Source organism: Ambystoma mexicanum, chromosome 9 (genome assembly GCF_040938575.1).
Source record: "Ambystoma mexicanum isolate Mex_15411 chromosome 9, UKY_AmexF1_1, whole genome shotgun sequence".
In the NCBI taxonomy this organism is placed as follows: domain Eukaryota; kingdom Metazoa; phylum Chordata; class Amphibia; order Caudata; family Ambystomatidae; genus Ambystoma; species Ambystoma mexicanum.
Window position 1 is genome coordinate 333,507 of NC_090931.1, and position 13,630 is coordinate 347,136.

General features: G+C 48.7%; 1 protein-coding gene across 1 annotated transcript in view; it reads left to right on the forward strand.

Moving 5' to 3' along the window:
* LOC138489558 (E3 ubiquitin-protein ligase TRIM39-like) overlaps positions 1-13,630 on the forward strand; it is a 456,265-nt gene that overhangs the window by 221,779 nt on the left and 220,856 nt on the right. Inside the window, exon 5 of the mRNA XM_069617283.1 lies at positions 7,887-7,909. Coding sequence (XP_069473384.1) covers positions 7,887-7,909 — 23 coding nt within the window. The remainder of the gene's footprint in view (positions 1-7,886; positions 7,910-13,630) is intronic.

Below are 13,630 nucleotides of genomic sequence, written 5' to 3' on the forward strand. Positions count from 1 at the left end.
GGATGATCATTGTAGTACGTGTCCAGGGTGACATTCATTTAATGGCATTTGATCATCCATTCCATGCCCACTCTGGTTCAGTCCTGCATCACGCACATGTTTAGGGTGTCACAGTCTGTGTGGGGCACAGGCCTCCCCCTGTTTCAGGCCCCCTGACTCTGTTCAACTGGTGTAGTGGCTTCTGCACACATGGGTATACTACTGATGGGTCATCATTCATGTGTCCTGCTTACTGTCCCATTCTCATCTGCTGTGTTGTCAGTTGACTCCGATGATGCAATTGACGCTAGTCAACACTGTCTGCCAATACACAGGTCTCTGGTCACCCTATCGCTGCCATACAATGCCTCCCTGCATTTTCACTTGGGGGGGTGGGGGTTTGCTTGTAGTTTTGCAACCCATTGCATGCACATTGCATGTGATGCTTGAACTTGCCCTTAAACTGCCTTCATGTTTATTGATAGACATCATAATGTACTTGTTCATGTAGATAGTGGGTAACGTATACATGTTCTGCACTGCATCAACCCACTTCAGAGCCGTGTTACACCGTTCTACATGCCTACTCACTGATGCAATGTCAAAGTGACCTGGCATGTATGGTCAGATTTTCATCCCTTCTCTGTCATGAATGCCACGGGCACAGGTGCATCCTGTGACACATGTACTCAGTAATGGAACTCCCTAGTGGGTGTTTAGCAAAGTTGATTGGTCAATCTGCGGCCTATTCCAACTGGCATAGGGCGCAGATTGAATGTAGCCTGCCAATCGGGTTGTAATGACTGTGGAGCTGCATTCATGTGTGTATGCGTACACTTTCACGTACATCAAAGCAAGCAGCGTTGCAGCTGCTTGGTTTGCTGTATTGGAGGCTGTTCATGTTCACAATACAGCTGTATGGGGAAAGGGGTGTTTTTGAACGCTTTCACATGTACATATGCAAGCAGCTTCAACGTTGGGTAGTGCAACATTGCGGCTACTCACTTATGTGTCTGTGAGTGTTCATTTACACATGTGTCTTCCGCAGATTTTTAGTTGACTACTAATATGTAGTTGATTGACGTTAATGCTGGTGAGATTTCAGCATTGCATACGTTATGTTCAACTGGCATAATCCTGAAGGTGCACTGTAGTGCAGTATGTGTACCCCCAGGCCCACTTAGCTAATATGGTGGGGCCTGGCCGGGAAGATTTTACACAAGGAATGATGAAATAGGGCACATTCATAGCACAATGTGCTCAATCAGGCCCTTAGGGGTGTTGTGGAGGCTTCATGTCCTGCAGCTCAGATCGTACTGGGCGTTATGGTCCTTCATGCCTGGTTGCAGGCCCTTGCTTTGCTTGGGACATTCACTATATCTACATGGCCCATGACACCCTGTACGGGCCGAGCTGCAGATGGATGAAGCTATATTGGTGATGATGGTTTTGTGATGCACGTGTACATGCATATTACGTGTGCCATTGTGTGTTTGGATTCACTTGCAGCTGTGGTCAATTAGCAGTTCAGACATGCTTATGGTATGTGCCATCTCTTTGTTGCCATCTGTCTTTTCTGCCTGTGACATGTGCCTGACAGAGGTGGTGTCTGATGGAGTTCATATACTACATTCTGTACATGTGTAGGCTTTGCTATTTAGACACATCCATTTCTGCTCTTGGGATGTGTTTGCATATCAATGCCACTGGATGCATGCCAGGTTCTCATTTGTGTGTGACATGTCTGCTTCATGTGTTGGCTGTCGATGTGATGCCTATGTGTGTGTGGGTTATGTGCTTCTGACATGTGTACTCATGCTTGTTTTTTCCCCTTTTCAGATGATGACGCAATGGAGCCAGAGGATGGTGTTGTCATGCCAGGCACAGGGTTGCTATCACACCAGCAATCTGGCACAAGTGGGGGTCGTGGGGTGGTAGACCACGATAACCCACTTGTGTTCCAGACCATCGTGTCTAGGGCTGGCAATGAGTCTAGCCCGGATGATCACTCTGATGACAATGTCGAGTTGGATGCATGTCATGTCCATTCGTCAACGGTAAGTGATTCTGATGTGTATGCTCCTCTGTCCGTGACACCTGCACTGAGGGGCCAAACGGTGGTAGGACCTCTGCCTGTGGTGGATCGGGACGCACGGTCAAACTCCACACCAGTTGCTGATGTGCCTGGGGCATCACGTCAACGGAGGAATGTAGTCCTGCAGCCGCGGGAGGTGCCAACCCAACAAGAACCGCAGCTCCTTGGGCCCCGCGGGTGTCAAGCCCAGCAACATGGTGGCCGTGCGCCACCGGGGTATACTGAGTTGAAGCAAGCCATGGTTGCCAATTCTGAACAGGGGGCAGCAATTGATAATACCACATAAAGCATGGAACGTGTGGCCCAATCCGTGCTCCACCCGGCTAGGCAGGTGGATCTCCAGCAGCGGGTGGCACAATCCACGCCCGCTCACTCAGGCTGGGCATGGCGGCCTCAGACAGGGCACACCGGGCTGAAATGGTGTCTCTCCGTAAAGCAATTGCTGCTCATGCCGAGGCACACAGGGAGGCCCTGAGGGATGACCATCGATCCCTCTGATCTACTCTGGGTGTGCTCTTGATGACCCAGAGGAAGCAGACAGAAGAGAGGTTGGAGCAGCTTGAGAATACCATCTCGGCTGAGCTACGTGCTTGCCGGGAGGTGTTCCAGATGTCCTGCCAGGCCATGCAGGAAGAACTCTGTGTTACACGTGCTACCTTGCAAGAGGAAGCCCGCATTTTACGCGAGGTTATTCATGCTGACCTAAGTGTCATCGCTGCACAGAACCAGGCTCACCGGTCCCGCAGACTTGCTGCCGACCAGGGGCAAGCTGTGCATAGGCGTGGTCAGGGTACTGTGCCACGTCAACCTTTTGAGTCAGAGGATGAGGAGGACGACGACTTATCTCCCACAGAGGTCGGACTGTGCAGGCGTTGAGCCCATGGAGTTTTTTTTTTATCTCAACATCATCGCATGTGGGTGTTGAGGTGCACCCTGTAACTCTCCACTCCTGGTGCCTCCCCTCCCCGGGTCACATGTGGGGATAATGTATATTTTCTCCACGGCATGTCTGCAATCAATTTTGGTGAGTACATCATTGATATGTCCATTTATTGATGTTGATTGTGATGTATGTTCTTTTCTTGGCTGTATATGTGCTTGATGCACTTCATTCTGTAGACAGTAGCCTGCACCCTTTGGGTGTCAAAGTCACACTGATGGTGGGAGGAGGTTGGATGTAGGTCTCAGACATGGCCCAGTGACAACCAGCATGAAGACACACACACATGAAACTTGCCAGCCTTATTAAAAGCTTTTATGCCCTTTCTGCAGGAAAATTAGCCCCCAAACTACCTTTCCCAGCAGACACGGGGCCAAGAACTACAGAAACTTGGCCACGTTGGGTGGTGCACACGTGCGCATGCATGCGCAAGCAGAAGCACAGGGCTTGTGCTCAGACGTTTGACAGAAGCAGACATGTTTCCAGGAGCACAAAGCAAGGTGAGCAGCACGAGGGGCCACACCCCAGCTGACCTTCCTCCAGGCCCCTCGCACATGCATGCTAAGTAACGCCAGTGCTGGGGAGCTTGGCCAGGCATTTGGGAAGAAGCGCACAGCACAGCTAAGCTGCGTTGAGGAAGAAATGGCAAGTGGCTTTACAAGTTGTCAGGGGCACATGCAGGGGGCGTCGCCCATATCCTCGAGTCCCCCCTGCTCCATAGAGGCTGAGTTATTAGTGCAGTAGCGTTCCTAGCCAGAAACTAATACAGCGCACGGGGGCACCCAGCGACACACAGACTCGAGTGCAGCGCATATCATTTGCATATGCAAATTGCCACGTGTGCTACCGATTGAAATCTGCAGCTGGCAGAACACGACTTGTACTGTAGTCGCACCTCACCACACGCGTCTAGCAGCTCACCGAAGGACCATTCTATCATGTGTGATTCTTAACACCTTGGTCTTCCATTTACTGCGGGGCCACGTGCGGCTGCCTTACCGCATTGACAGTGTATGAACCATCACGGGGGCAAGCAAAAGTATACGAACAAAGCAGCAGACAAGAGTGTTTGCTTGGGGATAAGTCACTTAGTTTGAGGCATGAATGGTGTTGTGTGTGGTATAGTTGTATTTTGTATTTTGTCTACTTTCCCTTGCCCATCCACCTCCCCTCTCCTGCCCCTCTTTCTGAGTTATCCTGAATACAGATGTCTATCCAAACTACGGATCCCTGACCCTCTTTCCCCGCCGGTGTCTCGGAGGCCTGTGTAAGTTTTACCTTGCAGGCGCCCAGACCGCGGAGGGGGTGGTTGATTTGTGCCACTCCTGCACCTGGAGACCGGAGCTGTGACGCTTCCCATCAGTTGTTGCATTCCTCATTGATTATTGTGTACTGAAAATGCTACCCATCCCGTTGAACCATTGTTGAACTGTGCTACCTTGGTTGTTCTATCATTCTTCTTGGACATGTGCTTTGACATTTCATGCTACTTCAGGTCATCTACTCAAGACTCTTCCGGGGTTTTTTGGTGGCTACAGGCTTTTTCCCTGGTTTGGGAGTTTGGCTTCTTGGAGTTCGCTGCGATTTGGTATTTTTACCAGTCAAGGTGCCCTCTGTGGGGGCTGGACACTATTTATACGCAAGGTAGAACATGGAAACCAAGGGGTAGGAGGATCCTGAAGCCAGGTAGACTAGAAGGAAGAAGGCTACAGACCCCAGACACAGTTCTTCAGAAGGTCATGGTGATGTGTAAATGAGGGAGGGCCTTTTGTTGTTGGACAGTACGCTTGGGCTACAGTGTTTGGGCACTCTCTGACATTGTCATTGTGGGGTACTATGTACATGATGTGTTCTGCTGGCATTGTCATTGTGGGGTACTATGTACATGATGTGTTCTGCTGGTCAATGGCTGTTCCTGTGTTGTTTACTTTTCAGGTGTCAGGGGATTGTTGTGGTTTGACATGCTGGGGTGTACACATGAGCAATGTTCACATGTGATGTGTACAGGACACTGAGGGTCACTTGATTTCACATGCATGTATTGAGTGCATGTCCCTACTGACACACACACTTACACAATTCTCCACCACACTACAACCACCCTTCCATGTCCACACGTGCACACAGATTGCCTTCTCTGGCATGCTGTGTCCCTGCAGCGCATGATCACTTACCATTTGGGGATCGTGTACATGCGTCAATAGGTTATTTTTGTTGCTTGTCCTTTTTATGTAATGCTCAAGGTGTATCGCCAACACAATGGCTGCTCACTGTGCTGTGTGCTGAGCAGTGTGTTGCAGGAGACACACACAGCACACGGTTTAGGGATTAGCGGATTTGGCTTGGCCAATGTGCATGAGAACAGGCATTCAGTCTTTTGTTGATGGTACCACTGTTGGCATGCATTTGTGTATGACTTTGTAGGTGTGGGAGGTTGTTGGTCAGTCATTTCATCTGATTCCATGTCAGGTGTCATTGTCTCTGGCCTCTTTCCATTTATCACATGTCACTTGGTATCTAATTGGTCATGTGTTGGGCTTTTGCTGTTGCATGCCATGTCATGGTGTGGCAGACAAGGGTGATGTGGGTTGGGAGGGTTTGGGTGGCATACCAGTGATTGTCATGGCCTGTTTTGCAGGGGGGTAGTGTGATACACACCTTGCATGTGTTCCCTTTGGTCACACAGGATTGGTTTTGTTGAAGTAGCTAGGGATGCACACAATGTAGCACTTCCGTGGCAACATTCTCAGGGTGGTAAGGTTGTGACAGTTGACTGTCTCTTTGTCATCATCGATTGTCACCTGGTATGTGCCAGGCCTGTGTGCACTGCGCAGGGGTGGGAGTTTAGGTGAAAAATGTGGCCACAAGCTGGGTCTGGGCTGCCTCGTCACATGCACTTTCCCCTCCCATGGGCAGCGCCTGTGCCTGTGTTTGAGGATGTGGGGGCACCACCATGCCCACCGGTATGTCCCGCCGTGTTGCAACATTGTACAGGACACATGCTGCCACAATGATCCTGCACACTACTGGGGGTGCATATAGTAGCTGGCCGCCATAGCGGTCAAGGGAGCAGAAGAGTGACTTGAGCACTCCGAATGTGCGCTCCACTATGCCCATGGTTGCAATATGGGCAGCGGTGTTTCTTACCTGGGTGGTGTGGTGGGGTTCCGTATTGGCGTCATGTGGTTGCTCAGAGGGTAGGCACTGTCCCCTGGGGAGGTTAGGATGGTTGCCATTAGTTTGGTTTGTGTATTTGTCTGTGTGTGACATGCATGCATGTACGCAGACATTTGTACTCACCAATGAGCCATGTGTCACCATGCGTCCCAGCTTCCATGTCCCGGCTCAGGGCAGACATTCTTTAAATGAAACTGTCATGGGTAGACCCAGGATAGTTTGCATAGACAGAGGTGATGATTCCATGGGCATCGCATACAACCTGCACGTTGATGGAATGCCAGTGCTTGCGGTTTCTATAGATGTGCTCAGTGGCCCTAGATGGACGTAGGGCCACATGGGTGCAATCTATGGCACCGAGCACTTTGGGGAAGTGTGCCACCCTGTAAAAGTCCTGGACCACGGCCTGCCTTTTCGGCATGTATACGTGCCTGCGGACTAAGGGGTGCGCAGTCATGATTGCCAACACCTGGTGTAGGCAGTGTGACTGGGTGGCCTGTGAGACACCCCCGACTATGGCAGTTGTCTGCTGAAATGACAAAGTTGCCAATAAATGCAGGACATTGAGCACCTTCTCCAAGGGGCTCAATGCTTGGGAGCACAGGGTGGGTGATGTAAGGTCATCTTCCCACTCCCTGACCAGGTGTAGGATGATACGAGGTGGAAACCTATATCTGCCATAGACCTGGTCATCCCAAAAAGGCTGGTCCAGGGCAAATAAATGCAGGGCCTGGCTATTCTCCTCCTCCTGCGGTGTCCCACGATCAGTGCTGCGACAAATGGGGCATTCATCGTAGTTGTATATATGTGTTTGTTGTTTGCGCGCACTTTTATACTGCGTACGGTGATGCTTCCGCCTGCCTTCGTGTGGCGGACGTGTTGATTCCTGTGCACGTCTTTTGGCGTGCGCGGGTTTCCTATATTCGATTCCATGAATACGTGTTCCGTGTATTTCCCTGCAGTACTTCCCCAGTTACGCCTTCTTTTTCACGCGTTGTTCCCCATTCTGTGTGTTCCGCCCTGTGTTACGCCCCCTTTTTGGTGTGTGCGCTAACGTTGTGTGCTTTAGCTGTGCGCGTCGTGCACGGCGTTCGGGATGTTGCAGTGACATGTGCGCCCTTGTGCGCCACGCGTGGATTTGGCGCACATCCCGGAGAAAACACGCACAGACCCGTCCATGAATTGCACGTGTGCGCGTGCGCTTGCTTTTTCATGCTTGTGCCAGCTTGCGCCACGATTTTTGGCGCACTTTTGTTCCATGAATCGGCCCCTTAGTCTTCCGGATCCTAACAGGACCACCTAACATGCAATAACTGTTCCCATTACATAGCGTCTTCCGGAGCATCTGGTTCTCAGTTTCACCTCTCAGTCCTTTGTTCTATAGGTTCAGACTGTTTATCAAAGTCATAACTTTATTTAATTTGACTCTTTTCTTTAATTAATTGAGTTTTGGAATCTGTTTTAGGTGTGTAGACATATATAAACAGGCGATGCTCTAAAATAGATTTGCTTGCTACAAACAATTCTGCCCATCTAGGTTTGTTTTATAGATGATCAAGGTATTTACAAATATGAATGTATTACCAATGCAATAAGATTGAGAAGCAAACTAGAAAAGCATGGACCTTATTTTTTAACACGGAAACACGTGTGTGAGACAAACATTAATGAATTCCCTTTATTTTCTCTCTCTAGGATCTGAAGAGCACTTTGAGCAGGTAAGTTAACAATCTTACCATTTCAATCCATGAAGTCCAAGACCATTGTATCTCAGAGAAGGAGTTCCACATGCTTTCTGAGCAGCTGCATGGACTCCCCATGACCAACCTTTACCATGAAATGTGTCCTCTGAACCCCCACAGCACAGCTGTCATTTATCCCCGAGAAGGAGTTCACTTCTCCAACCTCTGCACAGCAGGACTGCCTATTGTATGGACTTGTATGAGAGGGTTGAGGTTTGGGCATGCTTGGCTCTCCAGTGCCCCCCCCCTGCCTCTCGTATTGTCTATGATTGTGAGCCTTGCCTGGGCTTATTCATTCGAATCCTCTTCTCTATGGTTCTATGGTTGTGGTTCAGTGCCTCATCCTTATCTCTTCATGGGGGTGTTTGTGTATAGGGGTAATGGAAAGCTGCCCTTCCTTTCATTTATTGTCCCCATCCTCATCTCTTCCTAAAAGGATGGCTCTTGTGTATTTACTGGGTGTGGTCTCTTACACATCCTGATCAATAGCAACAAAGGGGGGGGCTTCTTTTGTATTTATTGGGTGTGGTTCCTTGCCCATCATCATCTCTTGGTGGAGAAGTGGTTCATTATTGATGGATGTTTTGTATCGCTGCATCCTTCCGAGTAACCGCCTTCAAGGTACTAACGGAACTGAGTGTCAGGCTACTCTGGTGGTCCTCAGATAAACACATAAAGTTCAGAATTTCTCTCAGGTCTTGGCAGATACCACAGTACTCCTCCCAGGAAATGGATACAGTGCACAAAAGAAAGTCTTAACCAATCAAAGTCTCTGGTGCTTCCCAATGTCCAGGGTTTGCCTCTCCCATGGATGTGTTGTTGGGTTTAGGTGTGTTGCTTTGGTGGGGATATCCTCATATCCTTTTCTTCCACTGCTTGGCCTTCTTTTTACAGGAACACTTATTATCATCACTGATTCACAGAAATGGCTTTCTGAGGCCATCTCCCACCAAGGACTCCTCTGACTCCAAACTCTACGGATCTTGGGCAAAATGTGCAACAGCTCCCAGAGTTCAGGGTGGAACCAGAGGACCTTGCTAGGGTGGCCAACTACTCCTCCTAGCGAGATAGCGAGAAGTCCTACTGTGGGACTTGAGATTAACTGGTCACTCCCTTTTGGTGGTCCTCGTTCTGCCTGCCACACCATAGCCCTACCTTCCATCATCTCTTTGGGTTAGGGGAACTCAGCTGTGCAGGCTTGGCATAGGGAACTTGGAAGTTGTAGTCCTCTTAGACGGGTGGGTCTTGTTGTGATGCTATTCTTTAGAGCAGGCAGCCTCCCTGTCTGAAATGTATTTGTAAGGACCACATGATGCATCATCCCTATGTGATGTCATAGAATGTTGATTGCTGCATCTCTTGTATGTGTTCTAATGTTGTCAGTTGGAGAAAAGTTGCTGAAGGGAAAGGAGCCTCTGAGTGCCGGGGGTCTTCTTCCCTCTTGAGAATCTAAAATAAATACTTATATACAACTTACCTGCCTCCCCATGCCTCTTCATAACAATGGCGACGAGGATGGGATGTGAGGCCATTGGAGGCAGGTGATGAGAAGACCCCCGGCTACCAGCCGCTCCACCTCGCTCGGCGTTGAGCGACGGCTTGCGATCAGCTGTTGGCATTGCTCCCGAGGTCCGCTCCGCCCGTGACTGGCGTCGAGTGACCCTAAGCAGGAGTTTCCTTCCCCGTGTGCAGCGTGGACATCTGCGCTGCTGAAGTGAGAGGAACCGGCCCGGTCCCGCCTGATGTCCATGGGCTGCTCCGCTGTGCCCGCGTTGAGCGGCCCACTGCGGCGAAGAGTGCATACCCGACCCGGCAGCGTCATTCCTGGAGGGGCCATCCTGAAGGAGTGACTGATCCAGTCGTGAGAGGTACAGTGCTGGAAAGGCCGCTCCGCTTCCCCGTAGCGTTGAGCGGCCATTGAACTGTTCAAAAACGACATTCGGCGGCGATTGGCGTTCCCACGACGCCCACAAGTAAGTGTTGTTTGTGTACCTGCGCCTTTCTCCTACAGACTCTTCCGGGCCCCTTTTGCCTGGATCGTCCGTTCAATAAGCCCGAGGATCTACGAGAGGGAGGTACGATGTGAGGCCGGCTCTGGATACCGTACTGTACATAATAGAGGGGGAAGCAGACCGAACTGAGGCATTGAACTCCAACTACCGTATAGCACCTAATAGAGGGAGAAGCCAATCGGAGTGGAAATATGAAGATTCCATAATTTACCGCAAGGAGTCTGATGGAGGGAAAAGCAAAAGGAGGAGAAGGCCTACACTCATTGCCAAGTCGTGGTGTTTAGTAGAGGAAGAAGCAGACTGAGGAGAAGGACTGCATCCTAGGTGAAGTTGCTACCTGACGTGCAGAAAAAGAATAAGGGGGCATGCTGAATATTCTCCGTGGCATCCACGTAATTTAAATCTGTTGTTGCAAGCGACATTTGCAAGCCTCAGTGCTGTTTAGGGACCCCCTACCTCTTGTTTAGCTGGACTGGTGCATGCCACGCTTGGAGGAAGACATCTGAAGTACTGAATCTAAATAAAAACTATAAAGGTGTTCTACACTGTGGAAGAGGGGTGATACCTGCCGTCCCAAGCATTAAGTGATGGCAGCCTTACCTGGCATATTAGGCCCACCCATTTTTATGCCTACCCCAGGGGCGGCGAAGATTGCTTGGCCTCAATGGCGCAAGGGGTTTATGCACTACATGAAAGCGGCCGGGGGAACAGCCTATTCCAGCGAGAGGAAGGTGGCATTATTGCTACATTTTCTAGCCTATGAAGGTCAGAGGATTTTTGAAACTCTTCCTCAACTAGTAGGTGATGGGAGTGGTGATGACTTAAATGAGTTCGAGTTGGCCTTGCTGAAACTTGATAAGCATTTCAACCCCAAAAGGAGCACAATTTTGGAACGATACAATTTCCGCATGCACATACAAGCTAATGGTGAATCTGTTGAGGACTATGTAACTGTGCTGCGATATCTGGCCCTAACTTGTAAGTTTCAAGGAAGCTTTGATGAACACATCCGAGATCAGTTCATGACGCATTGTCGATCGAACAAGATACGGGAGGAACTGTGGCTGAAGGATGAGCCGAATTTAGATGAAGTGTTAGACTTGGCCAAACGTGTGGAGCATTCCCTGGCATGTGTAGCCAAACTCTCCAGAACCGAAGGGGGAGATTCTAAAGAAAATAAGCCGGAGGTATTGAATGTGGGGGAAGGGAAGAACAAAAGGAGAGGAAGAAACAAACAGACAGGTAGGAGAAATCCGGAAGAAAAGAGGAATCAAGAATCTACGCAGAGAAGCGAAAAGAAAGAGGATAAAAAGGACGAGAGATTGTGTTATCGGTGCGCCAGTGCGACACATTTTGCGTCTTCTGTGAAATGTCCGGGGTGGAAGGCCGTATGCACTAAGTGCAAAAGAAGAGGACATTTTGCGACATGCTGCAAGAACTACCAATTTGGTCAAACAGGCCAAAGAAAGGTCCTCTATGTAAATGAAGAAGAAGATCGGAGGTCATCAGAAGACGACGTTGTGATGCCATTGCAAAATGTTATCGTTAATACAGTCAATGTGGTTACTAATGGTGGAAACCCGGATGATTGTGAGCGTCCCTATGCTGTGTTGACAGTGAATGGGTGTAAGGTATCGATGATGGCTGACTCAGGATCGAAGATAACTCTAATGTCCAGAAGTGCATTTGAGTGTGAAATGAAAGGGGTAGTGTCAACATTGTCAGAACCCGACATAAGTCCAGGCGGAAACAACCAAGATATAATCGATTTGTTGGGTTATGTGTGGAGTAGGTTTGAATTTAAGGGACGCAGTTGTGATGGCAAAGTGTATGTTACCAAGAAGGGACAATCCTTGATGGGATGGAGAGAACAAAAGAATGTAGGGATCAGACCTGATCCCAACCACCCAGAGCCGGTATTACAAGTATCCGATGCATCCCCGACTTACAGCAGGAATATGTCAGAGTATGGGAAAGTATTCAATGAGACTTTGGGAAAAGTAAAAGGGTTCCAACACCAGATAATATTGAGAAGAGGCAGTATCCCCATCGTGGCAAAGCTCAGGCCGGTACCTTTTGCTTCACGGGACAGTGTGAAGAAAGAATTACAGAAATTGTTGAAGTCAGGTGTGATCGAGAGAGCCGGAGGGGTAGAATGGGTCTCCCCAGTGGTGATTGTAAAGAAAACGTCAGGGGATATAAGACTATGCGTAGATATGCGCGAGTTAAACAAGTGTGTGTTGGTGGACAGGCACCCTCTGCCCAACATGGGTGAGTTGTTAACCATGGTGGGTGGGGAGAAGTATTTCTCTAAACTGGACATGACGTCAGCCTATCATCAGGTAGAATTGGAGGAGGCATGTAGAAATGTCACGGCGTTTGTGACACATGAAGGTGTGTTCCAATTTAGGAGAATGCCTTTTGGGTTGGTGTCTGCCTCTTCAGTGTTCCAGAAAATCATGGATCATCTGTTGAAAGGAGTGAAGGGCGTGTTCTGTATTCAAGATGATGTGTTGGTGAGTGGTGTGACATTGGAAGAGCATGACAGAAATGTATGTAAGGTATTGAGAATATTTGAGGAGAGAGGTATCACATTGAGAGGAGAGAAGTGTAAATTTGCGGTGACAAAAGTGGATTATCTGGGTCACGAAGTGTCGGGGGATGGAGTTAAGCCCAAGGAAGACATGGTAAATGCTATAAAGAGTATTGAGAAACCAAATAGCAAGAGTGAGCTGCGTTCTTTTCTGGGAATGACGGAATTTTATCAAAAATTCGTGGTAAACTATGATAAGGTACAGGAAATGAGAAAGATTCTGAGAAAAGGTGCTGATTTTGTGTGGAATAGTCAATGTGGTATGGAATTTAATAAGTTAAAGGAAGACATAAATATGGCTCACCCGTTAGGATGTTTTGACACAAGGAAGCCATCTATTATCACGGTGGATGCTGGTGAAGGTGGTCTAGGAGCTGTATTATCTCAGAAGCAAGAAGACGGATCTCAAGAGGTGATAGCTCATGCCTCAAGGGGTCTCAAGGGTGCAGAGTTGAGGTATTCTGTTCTCGAAAAAGAGGCACTGGCATGTTTTTGGGCTGTGGAACGGTTCCGAAATTTTGTGTGGGGGGTAGAGTTTGTGATACGTACGGATCATAAACCCCTAAAAGCTATTTTTGAAAATAAAGGTCTTGACAAGGTTTCCCGGAGAGTGGCAGGTTGGCTCACCAGGATGCAGAGACACTGTTTTAGAATGGAGGTCATACCCGGAAAGGAAAATGTTTGGCAGACAGTTTGTCGAGGGTGAGGGTAGTAGACCCTGAAGTTATGGAAAGTGAGGAAATGGAATTAGTGTTTGTTAACACTGACGGTATTGTATCCAAACAGGAGTGGTTGGATGAGATGAAAAGAGATTATATCATAAATAGAGTAATCCCATATGTTGTATCTGCGGTATGGCCAAATAAGTTGGAATTGGCAGAGGGTGTGAAGCCGTATTGGGAAGTGAAGGATGAATTATCGGTCAATGATGATATTTTGTTCAGATGGGGTAGGGCAGTGGTCCCGATTGGTTTGAGAAAGAAGGTGATAGATCTGGTGCATAGTGGTCACATTGGAGTTACCAAAACCAAGGGAGTGTTAAGAGAAGATTATTGGTGGCTGGGTTTTGATAAGGAGATACAAAATTGTTTG